We start from the raw sequence: 21,042 nt of genomic DNA on the forward strand, positions 1-21,042 counted from the left end.
GGGGCGGCCCTGTCCGGATACCTTACCCTAGATAAGGCGGGTATCCCTAAAAAATGCCCTAAAGGATGGTTCCCAACGTGTTACGTTTCAAGTGATAAATCATCAGGGGAAGAGATCCAAAAATGTGCAAAAGTAATCCTTAGATCAGTGGATCAATAGGATTGGAAGAAAAGGAAATTGATGGTCCTAAAGGAAGGAGGACCCCACAGATTCTTTAAAGAGGGGTGCCTCTGGGGCAGCTGATCTGATGTTATGATAACATCAGATCAGCTGCCCCAGAGGCGCCCCTCTTTAAAGAATCTGTGGGGTCCTCCTTCCCTTCCCTCCTTCGCCTTATCTAGGGTAAGGTATCCGGACAGGGCCGCCCCTTGCGGGGTAGGAACTCTGTGTAGATAGGCAGGGGAACAGTAGCATTGCCCCCTTCCCCATCAGGGCTCACTAGGGACAACGGTTCCCTGCACCAGTCTACATTTTGGAATTACCTACGACCACATCTAACCCTCGGCCCAGACGCGGTATTATTTCCACCACGCTAGGCTGATCCCTATCAGGGGGCGTCTGAATGGTAAGACTGTTCCATACATTCTAGCCATATTTCAAGCATCTGTTTGTGGCGCTATATATTTTATATAAATTAACAGTAAAAGTTATATTTTAAGCTCTCCCAAATTCTCTATTGTTCTTTAAATTGTTAGTGGGAGCGCCAATATTCTTAAATCCTAACTACCCTATATATAATTTTTCATGTTTGCTACTGGCATTACAGTGATTGGCTGGCCGGAACGCGGCATCGGGTGCTATATAGCACCCGATGACACGTGGTTCGGCTCAGTCTAAAGTCAGGGCTAGTGATGGCCTTGCGGTTCGCCTGGCGATCATTACGCGGCGAACTTTGCTCGTTTGCAATTCCTGAACATGCAAACATATGGCGATATTCGCGCCCGTCATATTCTTTTACGTTGTGAAGAACTTTGACCCATGACACATCCATCAGGTGACACATGTATGACACATCCATACAGGACAGCCAATTGAAAAGTTTCAGCCCATGGACATACCACCTACCTTATAAATAGAACTGATCTGGCCGCCATTTTACATTCAGTCTTTTGTCAGTGTAGGGAAAGGTTGCTGTGTGGAGAAGGGACAGACTGTTAGGGACAAAAACGCTATCAAATAGGTCCACAAAAGTCCTTTTAAGGACTGGGTATAGCTGTACTATTGATAGGTGTGCAGCTACACAGAGTGACAAACGCAATTAGAAAAAATAATTATAACTGGTGTGATATACCAGTAGCCCCCCCAAAAAAACTGATTGAAGCGGGGTGTTATATACCAATAATATACTTTATAGTGCATTTGGGTACTGCAGCATTTGTTTGCGGTTTTGCTGCGGCCTGCGTTCCCTTTGCTACACACAGTGACAAACGGTATTGTAAAAAATAATTATAACTGGTGTGTGCATGCAAGTACGCGAAAATTATATTGCCGATATTTCGCATTGAAAAAAATAATGAATGGAGATCGCAAATTCGAATAATACATCTGGTATGCCACTGTCCATGTTGTGGGACTATTTGTGCACTTCTAGTAATTATTTCTTGGCTGCAAATATGAGCTGAAGGTTTTTCAGGTTCGCCTGCCATTAAAATTAATGGGACCCGTCACGAACTTGCGGTTCGCGAACATTTGGTTGCGTTTGCAACCGTCCCGGCAGATGTTCATCCATCACTAGTCAGGGCGAGCTGCAGCAGAAGGGACAGATAGTGTAGGGACAGAATTTTTTTTTTTTTTTTAGGCAGGGTTTAGTGTTGAATGGTGTTAGAGACCCAAAAGTCCTTTTGAGGACTATTGTTTTATCTGGCTGCAATATATATTATTAGCGCAACCTGTGCTAAATTGCGTGCAATTGTTTGGCCGCTGCTGACAGTGACACAACCTATGCTACATCTGTTGTGTTACATTTGCGCATTCTAAATATCTGTGACATTCAGCGCAATTGATTGGCCACTGATGACAGCGACATTACCTGCGCTACATCTCCTGTATAACGTTTGCGTATCCTAAATATGTGACATTCAGCGTGATTTTTTTCGCCGCTGGTGACAGCGACATTACCTGCGCTACATCTCCTGTATAACGTATGCGCATCCTAAATATCTGTGACATTCAGTGTAATTTATTTGCGCATACACTTACAAAACCTGCGCTACTGTACGTGTGACATACTTGCAAGCATATATACAATTTAATATGCAAGTAAGGGATGGGGAAGTGGCTGTGCTGCTGATGGTGCAAGCAGAGGCCATGGCCCTGGGCGCGGTGAAACTGTGCCTGCTGCCAGAGCACAAGAAACACACTCATCCACAATACCTAGCTTCATGTCCCAGTTTGCAGGGCGGCGCAGGACACCCCTCTCGAAGTCTGACCAGTGCGACCAGGTGGTCAGTTGGATTGCAGCAGATAATGATTCCATTCGGTTAAGCACCACCCTGTCTTCCACAAAGTCCAGTCTCAGTAGCCAAGAGTCTGGTCAACAGAATACTCACCCTGACCCTCCTTCCTCCCACCATGGAGAGTCTTGGCAAACAAGTGATCCCACACTGGGATATTCCGAGGAGCTCTTTTCAGCACCATTCCTTGATTTGGGACTCTCGCCAAGCTCGCTTGAAGAGGGACATGATGAGATCTTGTGCACTGATTCCCAAACTCTTGAGCATCCACAGTCACAAGAAGATGACAGTGGGGAATGGCAATTAGTGTTTCACGAGGTGGATGATGCGTTTTTGGCAGACCGCGCATATTTCAGGTGACCACTCCAGATTCAGAGTTTCCACTCTTGCACGTATAGGTAAATCATTAGTATTCACAGGAATCCCTTTTTCTCCACTGACTCCTATGGAATACCAATAACACACTGATAGTGAAGTACTGCTATTGTCGAACGCAAGCACACCTGAAGTTATACTTACAAGCGCACAGCAGTATTCAGACACTTCAAAAGACACTATAGGAGCAACTCCATCTAGGTCCTCCTTCCCGATGTTGATCCTATAAGGGGTTCGTTACAATAGTGAGGTACCGTCTCCAATTTGTATAAAACAGGTATTTATTATACTCACAATTCCATAAAAAATATAAGCATTTCTCAAGTAAAAGCAGCAGCCTAATGCACACCCAGGGCCCACTCATCCCACTTCTGTGTCTACTGAAACACTCACTGCTCACAATGAAGGCGGACACTTTGCATGTGGAAGAGGTGGAAATGGGGGAAGACAGTACACAGGGTGATAGCCAGACTACCCTCAGTTCGTCTTCTCAGTGCAAATTGGATGATGATGAGGAGGTGGAGGAGGAGGAGGAGCAGGTTGCCTCTGCTATTGAGGGTAGTACCCATAGCTGGTTTATTCCATCTGTTCAGCGTGGATGGGCAAAGAGGAGGATGAGGATGAAGAGATTGAGAGTCATCCTCCTGATGAGGACAGCGAAGTCTTCTCTGTTGGGACTCTGGCACACATGGCTGACTTTGTTATTCTGCATTTCCCTTGACCCTCGCGTTATACGCATTTTGGCCAACACCAATTACTAGTTGTTCACCCTTCTCGACCCCCGCTACAAAGAGAACTTCTCATCTCTCATTCCTGTGGTGGAGAGGACAAGCAAAATGGTGCAATACCAGAAGGTCCTTGTGGAAGAATTGCTCCAAAAATTTCCAGCTGACAACGCTGGTGGCAGAGTACGTAGTTCCTTGGGTAACCGAGGAGGGGAGATGAGGGGAACACACAGCAATTCCAACAGAGGCAGGGCAACACTCTCCAAGGCCTGGGACAGTTTCATGACACCCCGCCAGCACCCTCACTCTGATGCGCGGCCTAGTGTCACAAGGAGGGAAAAGTTTTGGAAGATGGTGAAGGTGTACGTAGCAGACCGTATCAGTGTCCTCAATGATCCCTCTGTGCCTTACAACTATTGGGTGTCCAAGCTGGACACGTGGCACAAACTGGCGCTCAACGCCTTGGAGGTGCTGGCCTGCCCTGCGGCCAGCGTTTTGTCAGAGCGGGTATTTAGTGCTGATGGAGGCATAATAACTGATAAGCTCATCCACCTGTCGATTTAATGCTCTGGTTCTCCCATTGACTTCCATTGTGCTCTAGTGCTCTGTAGAGCACCTGAGCATCCCAAAGTGTTCTACTCGAGCACCCGAGCACTTTGGTGCTCGATCAACACTAGTCGTAACTATTGATATAAGGTGTTTTTCTTTCTTTTTTTACAAGATCTTGATTTATAGAGATGTAATTATAAATATTTTCTCCCGTCCATACTTGGTGAAAAATAAGCAGAGTCCGTCAGCGCTCTAAGTCATATAAAGACTTTCACGTGCGTAAGAAGAAACTGAAGCCTCTACCCACAGCACGGAGTTTCCAATGCACATCTGCAGTTGAGTGCGGTATAGCGCAGGTACTAGATTTGGAGAAGACTGTGGATGAAGCAGGAGGTGTCATCCATGTCAGGCTGTCAGACCTTACTCAGCTGAATGCCATGGTATCGTTTCACATGTGACAGCAATAAGAAAGCAATGCACCAAAAGTTTCTATGAAGTTGAAGCGTAAAAAAACATGTTGTGATTGTATTGGAAAACATTTGGTTCCTAAGGCTACTTTCACACTTGCGGTAGTGTGATCCGGCAAGCAGTTCCGTCGTCGGAACTGCCTGCCGGATCCGCCGATCTAGATGTGACTGAAAGCATTTGTGAGACGCATCCGGGTGCGGATCCCTCTCATAGATGTATTGCAAGAACGGATCCGTCTCTCCGCTTGTCATGCAGATCCGTCTTGTATCTTTTTTCGCATGCGCAGACCGGAAGGACGGATCCGGCATTCCGATCTTTTGAATGCCGGATCCGGCACTAATACATTCCTATGGGGAAAAATGCTGGATACGGCACTCAGGCAAGTCTTCCGTTTTTTTCGCCGGAGATAAAACCGTAGCATGCTACTGTTTTATCTTTTGCCTGATCAGTCAAAATGACTGAACTGAAGACATCCTGATGCATCCTGAACGGATTACTCTCCATTCAGAATGCATGGGGATATGCCTGATCAGTTCTTTTCCGGTATAGAGCCCCTGTGACGGAACTCTATGCCGGAAAAAAAAAAGGTGTGAAAGTACCCTTAGTTTGTAAGTTTTTCTTTTTTTCAATTCTTGAAATCACAAGCTATAGTCTAGCAGCTTTTTTCCTTTCTATTTCTCCTCTTTGGCACTATTAGTGGTGACGTTCAGAAATGCAGTAACACTGTCTCAGCAGTCTCCATCAAAGGGTCAAGCAGCTCGAGTGAAACTGACACCAGCTCCGAATCAGACTCTGAGAGTGAGAGTAGTTCCAGCGAAAGTGAGAGCAGCAAGCCATCTGCATGTACCAGCCCTGAGGTAGGTCATTCTTCAGAAACATGTGAGTAGTCTTTGCACAGCCTTTCACTGAGAATGCTTCAACCCCCAAGTGCAATGTAGCCTGTAAGTTTACATAGTGATAGCTGGTATCCTGCATGCGTGAGGATCCTGTTCCTGACGTTTGGTGGCGATGAGGTTTAGAGCTGCAGTCTCACATAACAGATTACTTTAGCTGGAGAGGAATAGAGCGTATCAATAAGATAAATGAATACACAAACATTAGTAGTAGTAGTAGTAGAAATAATACCCAACACTGATTTAGTAGTACAATAAAATGTATGATTTGAATATTTATTATAGATACTGAAGTCCTTCAATGGAAATTAATGCCGGATCCGGCTTTCCGGCAAGTGTTCAGGATTTATGGCCGGAGAGAAAACTGCAGCATGCTGCGCTATTTTCTCTGGCCAAAAAACGTAAGAGGGACTGAACTGATGCATCCTGAACGGAATGCTCTCCATTCAGAATGCTTTAGGATAAAACTGATCAGTCTTTTTCTGGTATTGAGCTCCTGTGATGGAACTCAACACCGGAAAAGAAAAACGCTAGTGTGAAAAGTACCCTTAGACGATTTGGTTAATAACTTGTTTGTAACATAGTTAGCAGCTGGGTAGATGGGAAATCTACAACATGTTGGTTGTATGAGCTACATTGCTGAGATTCCTATCTATATTTAATATGAGATTCCTATGTCTATTAAATCATTATTATCAGAGTGTTAATGGAAACCTTCCTGTGATATTCTCATGTATTCTTGCAATACACTTACTACTGACTAAAAAGGATTGCAGAAGTTATAATAATCAAAACTGGATAACCAACAACATGTGATGATGTAACATTTTAAAAATCGTCCCTTAAAGGTAACCTTTCACCATGAAAATTCAAAGTCATTTACAGGCAGCATGTGACAGAGCAGGAGGAGCTGAGCAGATCGATATATAGTTTTATAGGAGAAGATTCAGTAAAACTTGTAATTTACTCATATATACCTGTGCTCATTCTGGGCTTTGAAGTCCAGGAGGAGGTCCTATCAGTGATTGACAGCCTTCCCTCTATGACTGTGTATACAGAAATAGCTGTCAATCACTCATAGGACCGCCTCCTGGACTTCAAAGCCCAGAATGAGCACAGGTATATATGAGTAACTTACAGGCTTGATTGAATCTTTTCCCATTAAACTGTATATCAGTCTACTCAGCTCCTCCTGCTCTATGCCATACCGCCTGCAGCTCAGACATCATGTTCAATGTGGCAGGTTCCCTTTAAATTCTGATCTGGAGAGTCCTGCTGCAGAGTGGGGGCTGGGATTGGATGTTTATGCATGCTTGTTCATACAGACGGGACTACGGACAGGATGCGAGCAGAACATGGATAAGTTCCAGGAGTAGAGTAGCCTGCTTTCTATAAACAATCCTCATCAGCGGCCCCTGAGATGAGACATATTTTTAAGGCTTCTTTCACACTAGCGTTTGTTTACAGATCTGTCATGGATCTGCAAAAACGCTTCAGTTACAATAAAACAACCGCATGTATCCGTCATGAACAGATCCGGTTGTATTATGTCTTCTATAGCCATGACAGATACGTCATACCAACATAGAATGTGTCGGCAGATGAGAACCATTTGGCCCATCTAGTCTGCCCAATATAAACACCATTGAAAGTCAATAGGGGATGGAGCCGTTTTCTATTGTGTCAGAGAAAACGGATCCGTCCCCATTGACTTACACTATGTGTCAGGACGGATCCGTTTTACTCCGCACAACATTGTGGACAGAAAAACGCTGCTTGCAGCGTTATCCTGTCCGCGATGGGAGCGCAACCAAATGGAACGGAATGCATTTTGGTGCATTCCGTTTTGTTCAGTTCAGTTTTGTCCCCATTGACAATCAATGGGGACAAAACAAAAGGGTTTTTATCCGCTATTGAGATCCTACGACTAATCTCAATAGCGAAATTGAAAACGCTAATGTGAAAGTAGTCTAACAAAGACTGCTACTTTTTTATTCTGTGTATACTTTACAATCTACAAGTACTGTATGTCCTTTCATTTTCTTAGTTATTAGTTTCATTCCATGTGATTTTGAGCACAGCAGGATAAATCACAATGTGAAATAACTCATATAAAAAGGTGGGAACCATAGTCTATATATTTTAAGATATTTTCCAGATAAATATATATTTATTTAAAAAAAATCTGATTAAAAATGCAGCCATTTGTACTCAATATATTTTTCTTTACCTTTATTCCAGAAATCATTGTGAGATTGGTTACAATTACAATTTATATAATGCTTTAATCTATGAATATTTGACACAGGGAAATAATGTTTTCATGTGCTACACTTCCCAATACCATACAACATGGTTTTAAATAAAGTGTTTACATTTTTTAACAAAGCACTAGGTTTTGTGAGCTTAGAGCTGCTTTCTCCATTATGATGAATGTTTAGAGAGGTTCAGATTCTCTCTGTGGATATAAAGGTAGATTATTAGGCTCTTCATTGCCATCACTTGACTTTAAACATTTTTCTTACAGACTCAGCACACAACTGCAAACAAATGGCAGCTGGATAAGTGGTTGAACAAGGTCAATCCAAACAAGAATACCATTCTCAATCAGTCATCAAACCTAAATCATGGAGGAGTAAATCAAGGTGAACAGGGCTGTGAGAAGGTATCTCAGGCTGATCAGGCATGTCCAAGTCACAGAGATGACAGGAGACCAGTCAGAGAAGACCGGAGTGTTAAAGCACTGCGCACTGTTATAGGAAACAGAGGTGTGAAGCTTCGACCACCGCCACCTGTTGCACGTGCTGCTACAGTTGTGGTTGGCGTTCCCACTGAAAACACATCTGGAAGGACACCAGCAGTGTGCAGAAAGCTTACAAGGAGGATAGAGAGGACATCTAGTGGTGATAATCTGAACTGCCACAAGCTAGATGATCATACTCTCAGCCAAGGAATTCTTGGGAGTGAAATATCGGAACAAACTAAGTTGACTTGTTATAGCAGAGAATTGCATAGAAAAGAATCTAGAGCAACTCTGCTTGATCACAAAAGTAGGCGAACTCAAATTACTAGATCTGTCCCTAAATTCAAAAGGGACATTGGCCTCTCATTGCAACTTTCTGAACACAGCACAGAAACAGAACCAGACATACCTCCTTTTTGTAAAAATAACTCTGCTTTTACATCAGAAGGAAATCCCAGGAATAATGAGTGTGGACGTACTAATATAAACCAAGGTAGTCCTTATAGCACACAACATTTTATTAGTAGGAGGACTACAAGTGACATTGCCCCTGAGCTTGAAGAGCACTTTTATACTCTAGTTCCTTTTGGGAGGAATGAATGTTCAACAAAGGACCACAATGATATCAAGTCATTATGGGTTCAGATTGATTTAATGCTTTTGTCAAGAATTCCACACTGTGTTCCTCAGGTGAACCTCAATATGAATAACAGCTCAGAAAAGATACCAACTTCATCACAAAGTAAATGTTTACTCCAAGTAAGGGAGAACCCTTTATTGAAAATGCGACGGAAACGTAAGGTATGTTCAGTGCTGTTCCACTTACTGTATAAATGTGTGTTGCATTTCAAGTAAATGACACCCTGTTTTCTGAGATTTTCAGGCTGATGACTTATCAGTATCTGATCGGTGGGGGGACCCCCCGCTGATCATCTGTTTGAGAAAGCAGTGGCGCTTCTTTGAGCGCCACAGCCTTCTCTCCACTTTTCCTAGGTCAAGGATAGGTCATCAATAAAAAAAATCCTGGAAAAACCTTTTAAGCTAGCCATTCAAATGCAGAATCGTTCAGCTGACAGCTATTTCACCCAACAATCTCCTCTTACACACACACATGTTCAGTGTGGCCAAGCGTGTATGTGTTGTCAGTGGGGATTGAGGAGGAAGGCACCTCTCATGGCAGCTTATCTTGTGGGAGAACAAAAGGATCTGGTAAATACATTCAGTTTGCCCAATCCTTCTGTCCACCAACATCATCTGTCGTGAGAGAGCCACAAGTGCCATGAGCGCCCCATACACATTAAACATTCAGCTAATGCACTAAAGTGAATGGGGGCCTTTACACCTAGATGGTACGCAGATGCTACATAATTAAGCCTAAAATATTAGCCCATGATACTTATTTGCTTTTCAGAGAATGGGGGAGATTTACTGATAAAAAGAATCCTGGGTTAAATTGTACCCAAAATTTGATGAACATGCCGTGCACCAATATTTAGAATTATTTTACACCTCACCAGAGTTTTTATTTTTTTTAAGTGGGTGTGGCTATGTGGAGTCATAAAACGGGGTAGATCTATTAATGGTGTGCACCATTATTTTGGTTGAAAATTACCAGTGTAAAATAAGCCAACCAAGAGGTAGCACAACAAAGGGAACAGTGTCTAACATGTAGAAAGACACGTCAAATTTTTTATATATCCCACGCTACAGTGATAAACTTGGCACAGATCCTGCCAGTCTGGTCCAGATTTATGCTGTCCAACTTTAGGACAGTAATTGGCAAAGGCTACAGACAGGTGCAGATGTTAAGGAGTTGTTCAGTTTTAGCAGCAAACTGAACAATGCCGGAAAATGCCCCCCTTAAAAAATACAACTGTACTCAACTAGCAGATCCAGCGCTACTGTTCCAGAGCCAAAATAGAAGAGTCAGCGTATGGCAGCTAGGATCAATCAGCTGAATGCCTTTAACCCAAAAACGTGGGTAAAGGGTTAATCCATTGGCTATGCTGTTGTCATATCTCATTTCCCACCTGGATGCAGCAGCCAGTATTGGTGGACCTCTTTACTGGATATAGGAGAAGAAAAAAAAAAAAACGTATTCACCTTTTAAATGTACTTCCTCTCTAGTTCACTATGAGTCTGCATTGATTATAGCATGTCTATCGTTTATGTGACTGCTGCTGCACATCACTGGTTTCAGAGCTCATGTGCTGTTCATGCGTGCGTGACTGCCGAGGCCAGTGATTACTGGATCAGTCGCACATTTAAAGGCTACGTACACCTTTGAGGGCATTTTTTTATGATTGCATTTTACTGATTTTGAGCATAAAAGAATTTTTGTAATTAATATTTATTTAAAATATTTAGCAGCTTTGTCTTAAAGGATTGACTTCTGCCTAGCTGTAGGAATTGTGCTTTCACTTTCACTTTGTGCCTGCTATGTAATAACCCTTATGTCTAAATTACTAATAGCTCAAAAACTCTTAAGCCTGTATTACACAGGCCAATTGAGCAAGCGATTGTCGGGAGGGAAGCAATCCCTCCCGGCAATCGCTTGCTAGTTAGCGGGAAAAGACCGCTGCTATTACATGCAGCAATCTCCTCCACAGCATGAGGAGGAGCAATCGTTATGGCATTGCTCGCCCCTATGCTGTCTAGTGGTTTTCCGGCATGTGCTCGTTCATCGGGCACTTGGCGGTAGTTTTACACTGCAAGAGGATCGGCCACCGCTCCCATTTACTTCTATGGGCTTGACGGAAATAGCCGGACCCATAGAAAACTTTCATAGCTCCGTTATCGATATAAGTGTGGGTCCCAGCAGGTCCTAGCGATATGCCCCCATTGTCTGTCATGAGACAACCCCTTTAATGCCCTCATGGGTGTCCATAACTTTTAAGTTTTTTTGTCAATTGTATACTGCCTCCTGCTCTGTGCCCATAAAAAAAAACTCTAACTATTTATGTTAGGAGTCATTGCAATCAATGAACTGATTCATTTCATTGTGTGCAAAAACATCAAGCTAAAATATGCAAAACAGCCACCCTGAAGGTTATGTACACTTTTGGTGGCAATTTTGTATTACTGCATTTTACTCATTTTGAGCTGAAAATAACTTTTTAATTGGTTTTTATTAAAAATATTCATCCGCTGTCACAAAGGGTTAACTGTTTGTCTAGCAGTGTGAATCATACTTTCATTTTGTGCCGGTCATCTAATAAACCTCATCTCTGAATTACTAAAAGGTCACAAACACTTATTTAAGCCACATTAATCAGTAAGATACGAATTTAACTATAATGAGTGTTTATAAGGTCAGAGAGCAGAGCTGCTTGATGGAACTCAGTAAAAATACAGATTCTGCTACTAGAATCTCTAGGCTGTACAGAGAAAGGGGCTCACAATTTTTAAGCCCAATTGAAAAAATTATTTTAGCTCAAAATGAGTAAAATGCAAATGTGTACATAGCCTTTAAGTTTCAGAGCCTGATCTAAAAACACTGCCATTCTATTAAATATCATCTGTTCATTGTTAATTCAGAAGTAATCGCATAGCTGACCAGTGACCAGATCTTCAGGGGATTCAAAAGGGAGACCCTGCAATCTCAAGAACATGGGGTGTCCGAGTCATTCAAGGGGTGCCCGAGTCCTTGGAGTGGTAGTGCGCATGTCGGTCTACTGCTTCATGAGACAATGTATCCAGCTCTCTGCCAGCTCTATAGAAGTAAATGGAGCAGTGGACCTACACCCTGTGATCTGATACACTGTATATCACCTATCCTGTGAATAGGTGATAAATCATTTTCGTGGTATCACACCCTTGATCACTGTATTGTGAAAAGGTATATACTGTGTAATATACTCTGAACCTATGAAAACTATTGTAGACAAAAACTGTATGTGATACCTATGACAACCAGTCAGACTACAACTTTAATTTTCCCATTGCCGCTATGAAAATGAAAGCACTGATTTCACACTGACACTTTATTGTCAGCATTTATTTTTATAAATCTGGCTCGTTGTATTCCTATTCCTCACCATGTTAAGACCTTCTAATTTATACAGTATAAGGCCTCATGCACACGACCATGTCTGTTTTGTGGTCCGCAAATTGCAGATCCGCAAAACACGGATGGCGGCTGTGTGCGTTCCACATTTTGTGGAACGGAACCGCCGGCCCTCAATAGAGCAGTCCTATCCTTGTCCATGATACGGACAAGAATAGGACATGTTCTATTATTTTTGCGAGGCTGTGGAACGGAGATGCGGACAGCACACAGAGTGCTGTCCGCATCTTCTACGGCCCCATTGAAGTCTGTATCCGAGCCATATTTTTTGCAGTCATGTGCATGAGGCCTAAGGTGGCAGAAAACCTAATACTAATCACAGTTGAGAATTTGCTACAATTGTATCCAAGGTAAACCAAATACAACAACAGCACAAATGTCCTTCCTGTGCTAACACAACATTAGATATTTTATTAGTTTGATTGCCAAATTATACTATAATGTGTAATTGTCAGCAGGCAGTGATGATATCTAATGTCATCTGTTATATCTAGGGGCTCTCGCTCTCTCTCTCTCTTTTTTTCTGCAATAAAATCATCCTTGTCCTGACGTAAGGTTATATTTCTAGTAAGATAAGTTTGTGGCATCGGTATCTGTTGAAAAAATCTGGTGCAGATTTTGTTGCAGGAGTCATAGTGTAAATCAAGCATGTCAAACTCAAAGGCTAACATGGGCCAAAAAAAAAAATATTTAAGTTTATGTGGGCCGCATCAAAAAAAAAAATATTTTTTTACAATATAATGCAGACGGATCCGTTCTGAACGGATCCACCGTCTGCATTATATGAGCGGATCCGTCTCAGACGGATCCGCTCTGAACGCAAGTGTGAAAGTAGCCTTAGGGGCGAGAACCTGGGATCTTTCATCCCTTGTCCTATTCAGCTCTATTAGGGTGAATAGGACTTCACACTGTCCCTGCTGCTCTGTGCCTTGTGCACACAGCATCAGGGATGTTATCATGGCAACCAGGGCTTCTGTAGCGTCCTGGCTGCCATGGTAACTGATCGGAGCCCCAGGCTTACACAGCTGGGGCTCTGATCAGAAGCTGCCACTGCACCACCAATGAGGGGGAGGGGAGAGGTCCCTGTGGCCACTGCCACCAATGATTTTAATACTGGGGGGGTTGAGAGGGGCTGGCGCACTGTGCCACTAATGATTTTAATGGGATGGGGGGTTGAGGGGGGCACACTGCACCACCAATGATAAATTTCCCCTTTATACAGGAGGCTGGTACTGGCAGATCAGCAGTTAACCCCTCAGGTGCGGCACCTAAGGGGTTAACTGCCTCTGATCGCAGCTCCCTGTCAGCGGCAGGGTGCCGGCAATGCGATTCTGCTGCCGGCACCCGCCTCCTGTATTGTGTTAAAGACTGACTCTTACTATCAGGCCACACAGAGCGGCGCCCAGCGATGTCTCAGCACTCACCATTAGTTCTGTTCGCCGCTCCGTTCGCCTGCAGTGCTCCATTACTGTCTCCTCTCCTGCTCCACATGCTGCTGATTACTATCGGAGCGATGGGAGGAGACATCAGCTTCACTAGTGGGCGTTCCTTCTTCCTGGCTGTAGCGCTGTCCAATCACAGCGCAGGAAGAAGGAACGTCCACTAGTGAAGCTGATGTCTCCTCCCCATTCCTCCGATAGTAATCAGCATGTGGAGCAGGAGAGGAGACAGTAATGGAGCACTGCAGGCGAACGGAGCGGCGCCCAGGACTAATGGTGAGTGCTGAGACATCGCTGGGCGCCGCTCTGTGTGGGAAATGGGAATAGTCCTATCATTGGTGGCTCAGTGCGCCCGCCCCTCCTCCGCCCCTCTCTCCTCCGCCCCTCTCTCCTCATTGGTGGCGCAGTGCGCCCGCCCCTCCTCCCCCCCTCTCTCCTCATTGGTAGCGCAGTGCGCCCGCCCCTCCTCCCCCCCTCTCTTCTCATTGGTGGCAGCGGCAGCAGCACAGGGGGGAGGGAGGACAGCTTCCTTCTCCCCGTGCTGCTGAGAGAACATGAGCGCGCCGATAGCAGCGCTCATGTTCAGAGATACTAGACTGCCGGGCCGCAAAGATATTCATTGCGGGCCGCATGCGGCCCGCGGGCCGCATGTTTGACACCCATGGTGTAAATGATGCTACCTTACGGCTGATTTCACCCTCTATATTGTGTGGCAGTAAAGTCCCTCCTTTTCAATCTAATGATTAAGTCTTGATTACACGCCCTCAAAATATTTTACTGTGCAGCCACTCTGCATGACCGATTGGCATAACTTACACTTCATACAGCAGCTTAATGTCATACAGATGTAATACAAAACTGTATATAAAACATGGAGGCAAATGACACACTCTAACACTAACTTGGTCACTAAATAAATAATTGACACCAACAACATAGTGGAGGAAATGGCCGCTGTGCTTTATTAAGGGTCACTTAAAAATATTTTACAACCATAAGTTAAATAAATAAATAAATTTAAAAATACCATAACCAATACCAAAAGACCAATAATAAATTAACCATATAAAGACCAAGATCCACTCAGCATGAGCTGAGCGACACTACCCCTCTAATAAAGCCCAGCGACAGGTGACAAAGTGAAAAAATAAGGGAGGGGGGGACGCTGGTCGGCTCTTCAGGCGCTTCTGAGCCAGCTCTGCAGAACCTGGAAATATAAAGGGGAACAGATTCCCGCCGCTAGACTAACAACAAATCAGGGAGCTGGAAATCTCCCCCAGCAACAGGCAGCAACCAATCAGCTGCATTCTTGACACGCAGCAGCTGGAATCTTCTAGAATGCAGGTAAGATGCTTTCTGAGGTGATTTTACCTGGAATAGAAAAAGGGCGGGAAAAGAGAGACAGGTAAGAGAAACAATGACCCTAGCCAACCCCTAACTTTAAAAATACCTAAGGTGTCATTGCCCCCATGTTCCCCCCCCCCCCCCCCCCCCCAAGCTAAACGCTCTGGTGGGGTTAATTCATTATATACACTGTATATAACAACATGCTAGGAGAAATGTTCTACTTGTGCAGTTTGCAGTGCTTGTGAATGTAGAAAAACATCTATTTAGGCCTCACGCACAGGACTGTATGTATTTTGTGGTCCACAAAACACGGATGACGTTCGTGTGACATCCGTGCTGCATCCGTATTTTTGTGGACCCGTTGACTTCAATGGGTCCATGTTCTGTATTTTACAGCCTAGAATAGGACATGTTCTATCTTTTGTGGAATGAACATACAGTTGCAGAAAGCACATGGATCATCTGTGTGCTTTGCGCATCCATATGTCCATTCCGCAAAAGAATAGAACATGTCCTATGCATGTCCGTAAAATGTGGAACACGGACCCTTTGAAGTCAGTTGGTCCACACACAGACCACAAAATACATGCATATGCATGAGGCCCTTACTGTGATTCTCTAAATGGATTGTTTAGTATGTGTCTGCTGAAACTTTAACCCATTGAAGAAATATCTCTGTTGTGTAGTGTGAAAGTGAAGGATCTCAGGAGATGAAGAAGAACCCTGTGGAAAAGGAGGATAGTCTACAATTTCCAGTTGAGAGTAATTATACAGCAAACAGCCAGAGCTTAGAACTCGACAGGTATGGAATTCCCTTCCTGGTGTGATGTACAGCGATGACCACAGCCTTTTTCCCTCTATTTCTCTATATAATAAGAACTGTTGGAATTGCTGTGTGTGCTGGTGACATCTCTATGGGCACAACGTACAAGACATGTAATGATGCCATGCACCTCTGATGTTACACACAAATAGCAGATGCATGGTATAAGAAGCACAGTTAGTCTACTTTCACACTAGCGTTTTGGCTTTCCGTTTGTGAGATTCGTTCAGGGCTCTCAAAATGGATCAGTTTAGCCCCAATGCATTCTGAATGGATAAGGATCCGCTCAGAATGGATCAGTTTGCCTCCGTTCAGTCACTATTCTGCTCTGGAGGCGGACACCAAAACACTGCTTACAGCGTTTTGGTGTCCGTCTGATGAAACTGAGCCAAACGGATCCGTCCTGACACACAATGTAAGTCAATGGGGACGGATCCGTTTTCTCTGACACAATCTGGCACAATAGAAAACGTATCTGTCCCCCATTGACTTTCAATGGTGTTCAAGACGGATCTGTCTTGGCTATGTTAAAGATAATACAAACGGATCCGTTCTGAACGGATGCAGGCGGCTGTATTATCTGAACGGATCCGTCTGTGACGATGGTAGGTTAACCGTTTCTTTACTGGAGGGTTTACTCCAATTCATTATCAGGCCAATTTTTTCCATTTTAGTCATGGGTCTATATAACTACAAATATCTATTTCATTTCTTAGTCAACCTACATATAGTTGGTGGTATTATTGTGTTTCAAGATACATCAGGCATTTTTTTTCAGAATGAAACTGTTATTAGATTTTTATAAAATATTGAAGGAATAAAATGCAGAACTCATGGGAAAACTTTTTTTTAAGCTGTAAGAAAAGAATTTGAGACAGAAAAAGAATTGTGGGGGAGATCTATCAAAACTGGGGCTAAGGAACACTGCCCACAGCAACCAGTCAGATTCCACCTTCAGGGGTGCACCTAGCCTTTCTGGTTCCTGAGGCGAAAATTGAAAAAGCGCCCCCCCTCCCCCGCATACCGAATTCTCAACCTAACCCCTTTCCTCCTAATATTATGTATATCACTACAGAACATCCAGGGTAAGGCCTCATGCACACGGCCGTTGTGCGGCGGTTCCGTGCATTGGGGACCGCAATTTGCTTCAGAACAGACATATAGATGCGGGCAGCACACGGCGCGCTGCCTGCATCTTTTGTGGCCCTATTGAAGTGAATAGGTCTGCATCCGATCCACAAAAAATGTGGATCTCGTCGTGTGCATGAGGTGTATGATGTCTAATGTTGTGGTTGAAAGTCAGTCTGCTACCAGCCATTGTCATATTAAACCTGGTATCCACATTATTTTGATCATTTTATACAGCTTTGAGATGACTCTATCAAAACCAGGGAAATGTCTATCTCCGTTACCTTCTCTTCCTGATGAGCCTAAACCAAAATGCACAATTGAGGAAATTTCTTCTGTAAACAAATGTGATAGAGATATCATGTCTACCAACACTTCTTGCAACCGACATCAGCAAGAAAAGCACTCACATTCTCGACAGGTAAGTTTTATATTGTGTTCTACAATTAAAATAGAATTCTAGTTATATATTCAGACCATTAAGACTGGAGTACATTTTATGAGTGGATTTGACTACAGAGTTCTGTAGAGCCTGTAGTAACACAATGAGGTGTGATATGGCCTGAGCCAACATAGGGACAACATTCAAAAACCATGGAAAATGCTAAAAGCAATTGATGCCTCTCTTCCTAACAGAGACAGTAAATGTGAATTGCTAATATAGCATCTTGGTGTCAAAATCCTGGACCACATAAAATATTCTTTGGATAAATTGATGGTAACCACCTTAAATTTTTTAGAATACATGTTGGATCTAAAAGCAATCACTGGTGCCAGGCTTCATCCATACTGTATGCCTACGTACTCATTCTGTGATGGAGCATGGTGCAAACTGATAATAAACAATGTTACACTTACCTTCTCAGTCTGATCCAACCCTCTGGTACTACACGGTCCCCTTGCTTGAGCTGTAGCCTGTGAAAGCAGTGACGTCCCTCATATTGCTGCAACCAGTCACTGGCTTCAGCGATGCATGGCACATAAGAATGCAAGGGGGAAGAGGACGGTGCATAGTGCTGGATCGGAGAAAATTGGTAAGATAAGTGTAAGATTGTTTATCATTTTGACAGTCTCCTCTGCAAGCTAGTGAAATAAAATCATACCTTGTAGGACCCCTTTAGCTTTCATTTTGTAGGGAGGCACATAGCAGTACAGTATGGCTCCGTAGCAAACTTTTGATGTAGTATTACCTCTCTATACGAGATGAACATGTGCAAAATACCTTAGTGCTACATTTATGTATAGTTGTCTATAGATAGATATGAGGTCAAAGAGTAAAAAATTTAAATTTCATTGGCTTGTTATTCTTGAAACCTTAACGTTGATAATTGATCAGGTTTAATTGGAGCAATCTGATAACTCCAGCCTCATAATCAGTATCCATGAGAGATTGTGAACACGCAAGCCCATTTTCCACATGTAGAAGATTGATGATGTGAACAGAAACACCGGCTGTCATCATCTGTCTCCAAACCTCAGCTCAGCTTTATAAACCACATTACAGCAATTTTTTTCATGCAATGCTTTAATGGTTTTAGTCATTTCATTTTACAACTTAATCAATTCTTTCCTTTCTTGTATATTGATGTTTTTATATATGTTTATGTGTTTTATATCTCTAAATTATAAACTTTTGATCCAGTTGTGAGAATTTTGCAAATGCTCCAATCTTCCAATTTTCGATCCCGTGTTGCATTCTAGTGACATGTAGGGTTGATTCTTTTAGGCCTTGTTGGGGTGCTTTTCCCTGTGAATACCATCTCAGCAGGACATAGTACATGTAGTCATCAGTGACTGCATGGGCACAACAGTTATGTCTATGTGATCAGAAGCAGGAGTATGACTGTAATTTATTTATTTTAAAGGTAAAATAATTAGTAAGTACACTTTACAAAAACTTTACAAAAACTCCTGATATATCATATCATTGGTGTAGGTCTGAGTCCCGATCGCTAAAACAAGCGGTTGGAAGCTCTCAGAGGAGCAGTCTCCTGAAGATGGAGTTCTCTCCCTTTAAGGCTGGGTTAACACGGGCGTCGCGTTTTGGCTCAGGATGCGTCCCGGGTGCATTGCGGCAAACCCGCGCAAGTAGGTACCCAATTGCAGTCAGTTTTGACTGCGATTGCGTTCCATTGTTCAGTTTTTATCGCGCGGGTGCAATGCGTTTTGCACGCGCGTGATAAAAAACTGAATGTGGTACCCAGACCCGAACTTCTTCACTGAAGTTCAGGTTTGGGTTCGGTGTTGTGTAGATGTAATTATTTTACCTTATAACATGGTTATAAGGGAAAATAATAGCATTCTTTAATACAGAATGCTTAGTAGAAGGTCAATTGAGGGTTAAAAAAATAAATTAATTAACTCACCTCCTCCAATTGATCGCGTAGCTGCCGGTCTCCTATTCTTGCTTCAGGACCTGTCAAAGGACCTGTGGTGATGTCACTGAGCTCATCACATGGTCCATCACCACAGTGATGGACCATGTGATTGGACCATGTGATGTGACGTCACCACAGTTCCTTTAGCCGGTAGCTCATGATGAAAGAAGCAAGAAGAGATCGGCAATTACGCGATCAAGAGGAGGAGGTGAGTTAATATATATATTTATATAGCATGTATTAAGAATGCTATTATTTTCTCTTATAACCATGTTATAAGGGAAAATAATACAGTGAATAGACTGTCATCTTAGCAACCATGCGTGAAAATCGCACCGCATCCGCACTTGCTTGCGAATGCTTGCGATTTTCACGCAGCCCCATTCACTTCTATGGGGCCTGCGTTGCGTGATAAACGCATAATATAGAGCATGCTGCGATTTTCACGCAACGCACAAGTGATGCGTGAAAATCACTGTTCATATGCACAGCCTCATAGAAGTGAATGGGTCCGGATTCAGTGTGGGTGCAATGCGTTCACCTCACGCATTGCACCCACACGGAAATCTCGCCCTTGTGAACCCAGCCTAACTGTCACAGCCTTTAACTGTATGTGGGGCTGATGGCAGTTGAAGGATGGAACTGAGCATGTTTAAGCACCTCAGCCATGAAGGACAGAGACAAAAGTAAAAGTAAAACAGTAGGTGGCGCTAGATTTAAAAGAAAGTAATCAGTTGTAATTCACAATAAACATTAAATGACAACTGACAAGTAATACAGGCTACATGGACTACTGAGGCAGAACAAAAATGTGTTGCTTATAAAATAGCATGTATAATGTGTGTTTGTATGGTATTAAATTACAGCTTGTTTGCTACTTTTTTGTTAGAGATCACAACTATCAAACAATACAAGTTCTGTGTTGAATAAAGACGACTCAAATTTGAACCTTTGCTCACCTGCACAGAATGGACATACAGATCCAAGGCTAACAAAGCAGTTGCATAGCACAAGGTACAATACAATACAGCAGTTTGAGTTTCCAGGATTTTATATCAGGAAAATGTAAATAATCTCTTATCCAGAATGACAAAATGCGGGCCGTATATTGGATGGCTACCCTCCAGGTCAGACTAAGGTTCCTTGGGCCCACCAGAAGAAATTATTCTCAGGGCCCAAACCTCATATTATCAATAAAGTCTAAAATGTTTAATTTCAAAGAAATAAGCCTTAGTTGAAAGTTATTGGCTCCAAAGGCACTACCAAACGTTTTTTCTCCTGGACCTTTGGGACTTACTATGGTATCAGAGCCTGAGCCCACTGGAGGATCCTCTGGTACTCTGGTGGGTCAATCCAACACTGGCTACCCAGCAGATAAATGCTTGGCATTTTAAACTGACTTTGGAACTGTAACTTGGGAAAAAATATCCCACGAGGAGGAGGAGGAGGAACAGACACTGATGTGCAGATATCTGGGGGTATTTGTCCTTCATCAGTTCAGAGCAAGGAACTGGTTTGGTTGGGTGAAAGGTCCTTGGGTTGGTTCTGGAGGAATTAAGTTTCTCCTTGTGGAGACTGCCAAGCTGGCACAGGGAGTATTATAGGTAATGCTCATTGGGGGCAAAAAAGGAAATGTAAATAAGATTTTATCCAGG

The 21,042-nt window shown here is 43.2% G+C and overlaps 1 protein-coding gene across 1 annotated transcript in view; it reads left to right on the forward strand.

Annotated features, from left to right (window-relative positions):
• The window catches only part of AFF3 (AF4/FMR2 family member 3), a 179,477-nt gene that overhangs the window by 99,713 nt on the left and 58,722 nt on the right, over window positions 1–21,042 (forward strand). The window contains exons 5-9 of the mRNA XM_040425090.1: window positions 5,268–5,427; window positions 7,991–9,007; window positions 15,745–15,860; window positions 17,247–17,430; window positions 20,277–20,401. Of these exons, the coding sequence (XP_040281024.1) occupies window positions 5,268–5,427; window positions 7,991–9,007; window positions 15,745–15,860; window positions 17,247–17,430; window positions 20,277–20,401 (1,602 nt within the window). The remainder of the gene's footprint in view (window positions 1–5,267; window positions 5,428–7,990; window positions 9,008–15,744; window positions 15,861–17,246; window positions 17,431–20,276; window positions 20,402–21,042) is intronic.

This window comes from Bufo bufo, chromosome 3 (assembly GCF_905171765.1).
Source record: "Bufo bufo chromosome 3, aBufBuf1.1, whole genome shotgun sequence".
NCBI classification, from domain to species: Eukaryota; Metazoa; Chordata; class Amphibia; order Anura; family Bufonidae; genus Bufo; species Bufo bufo.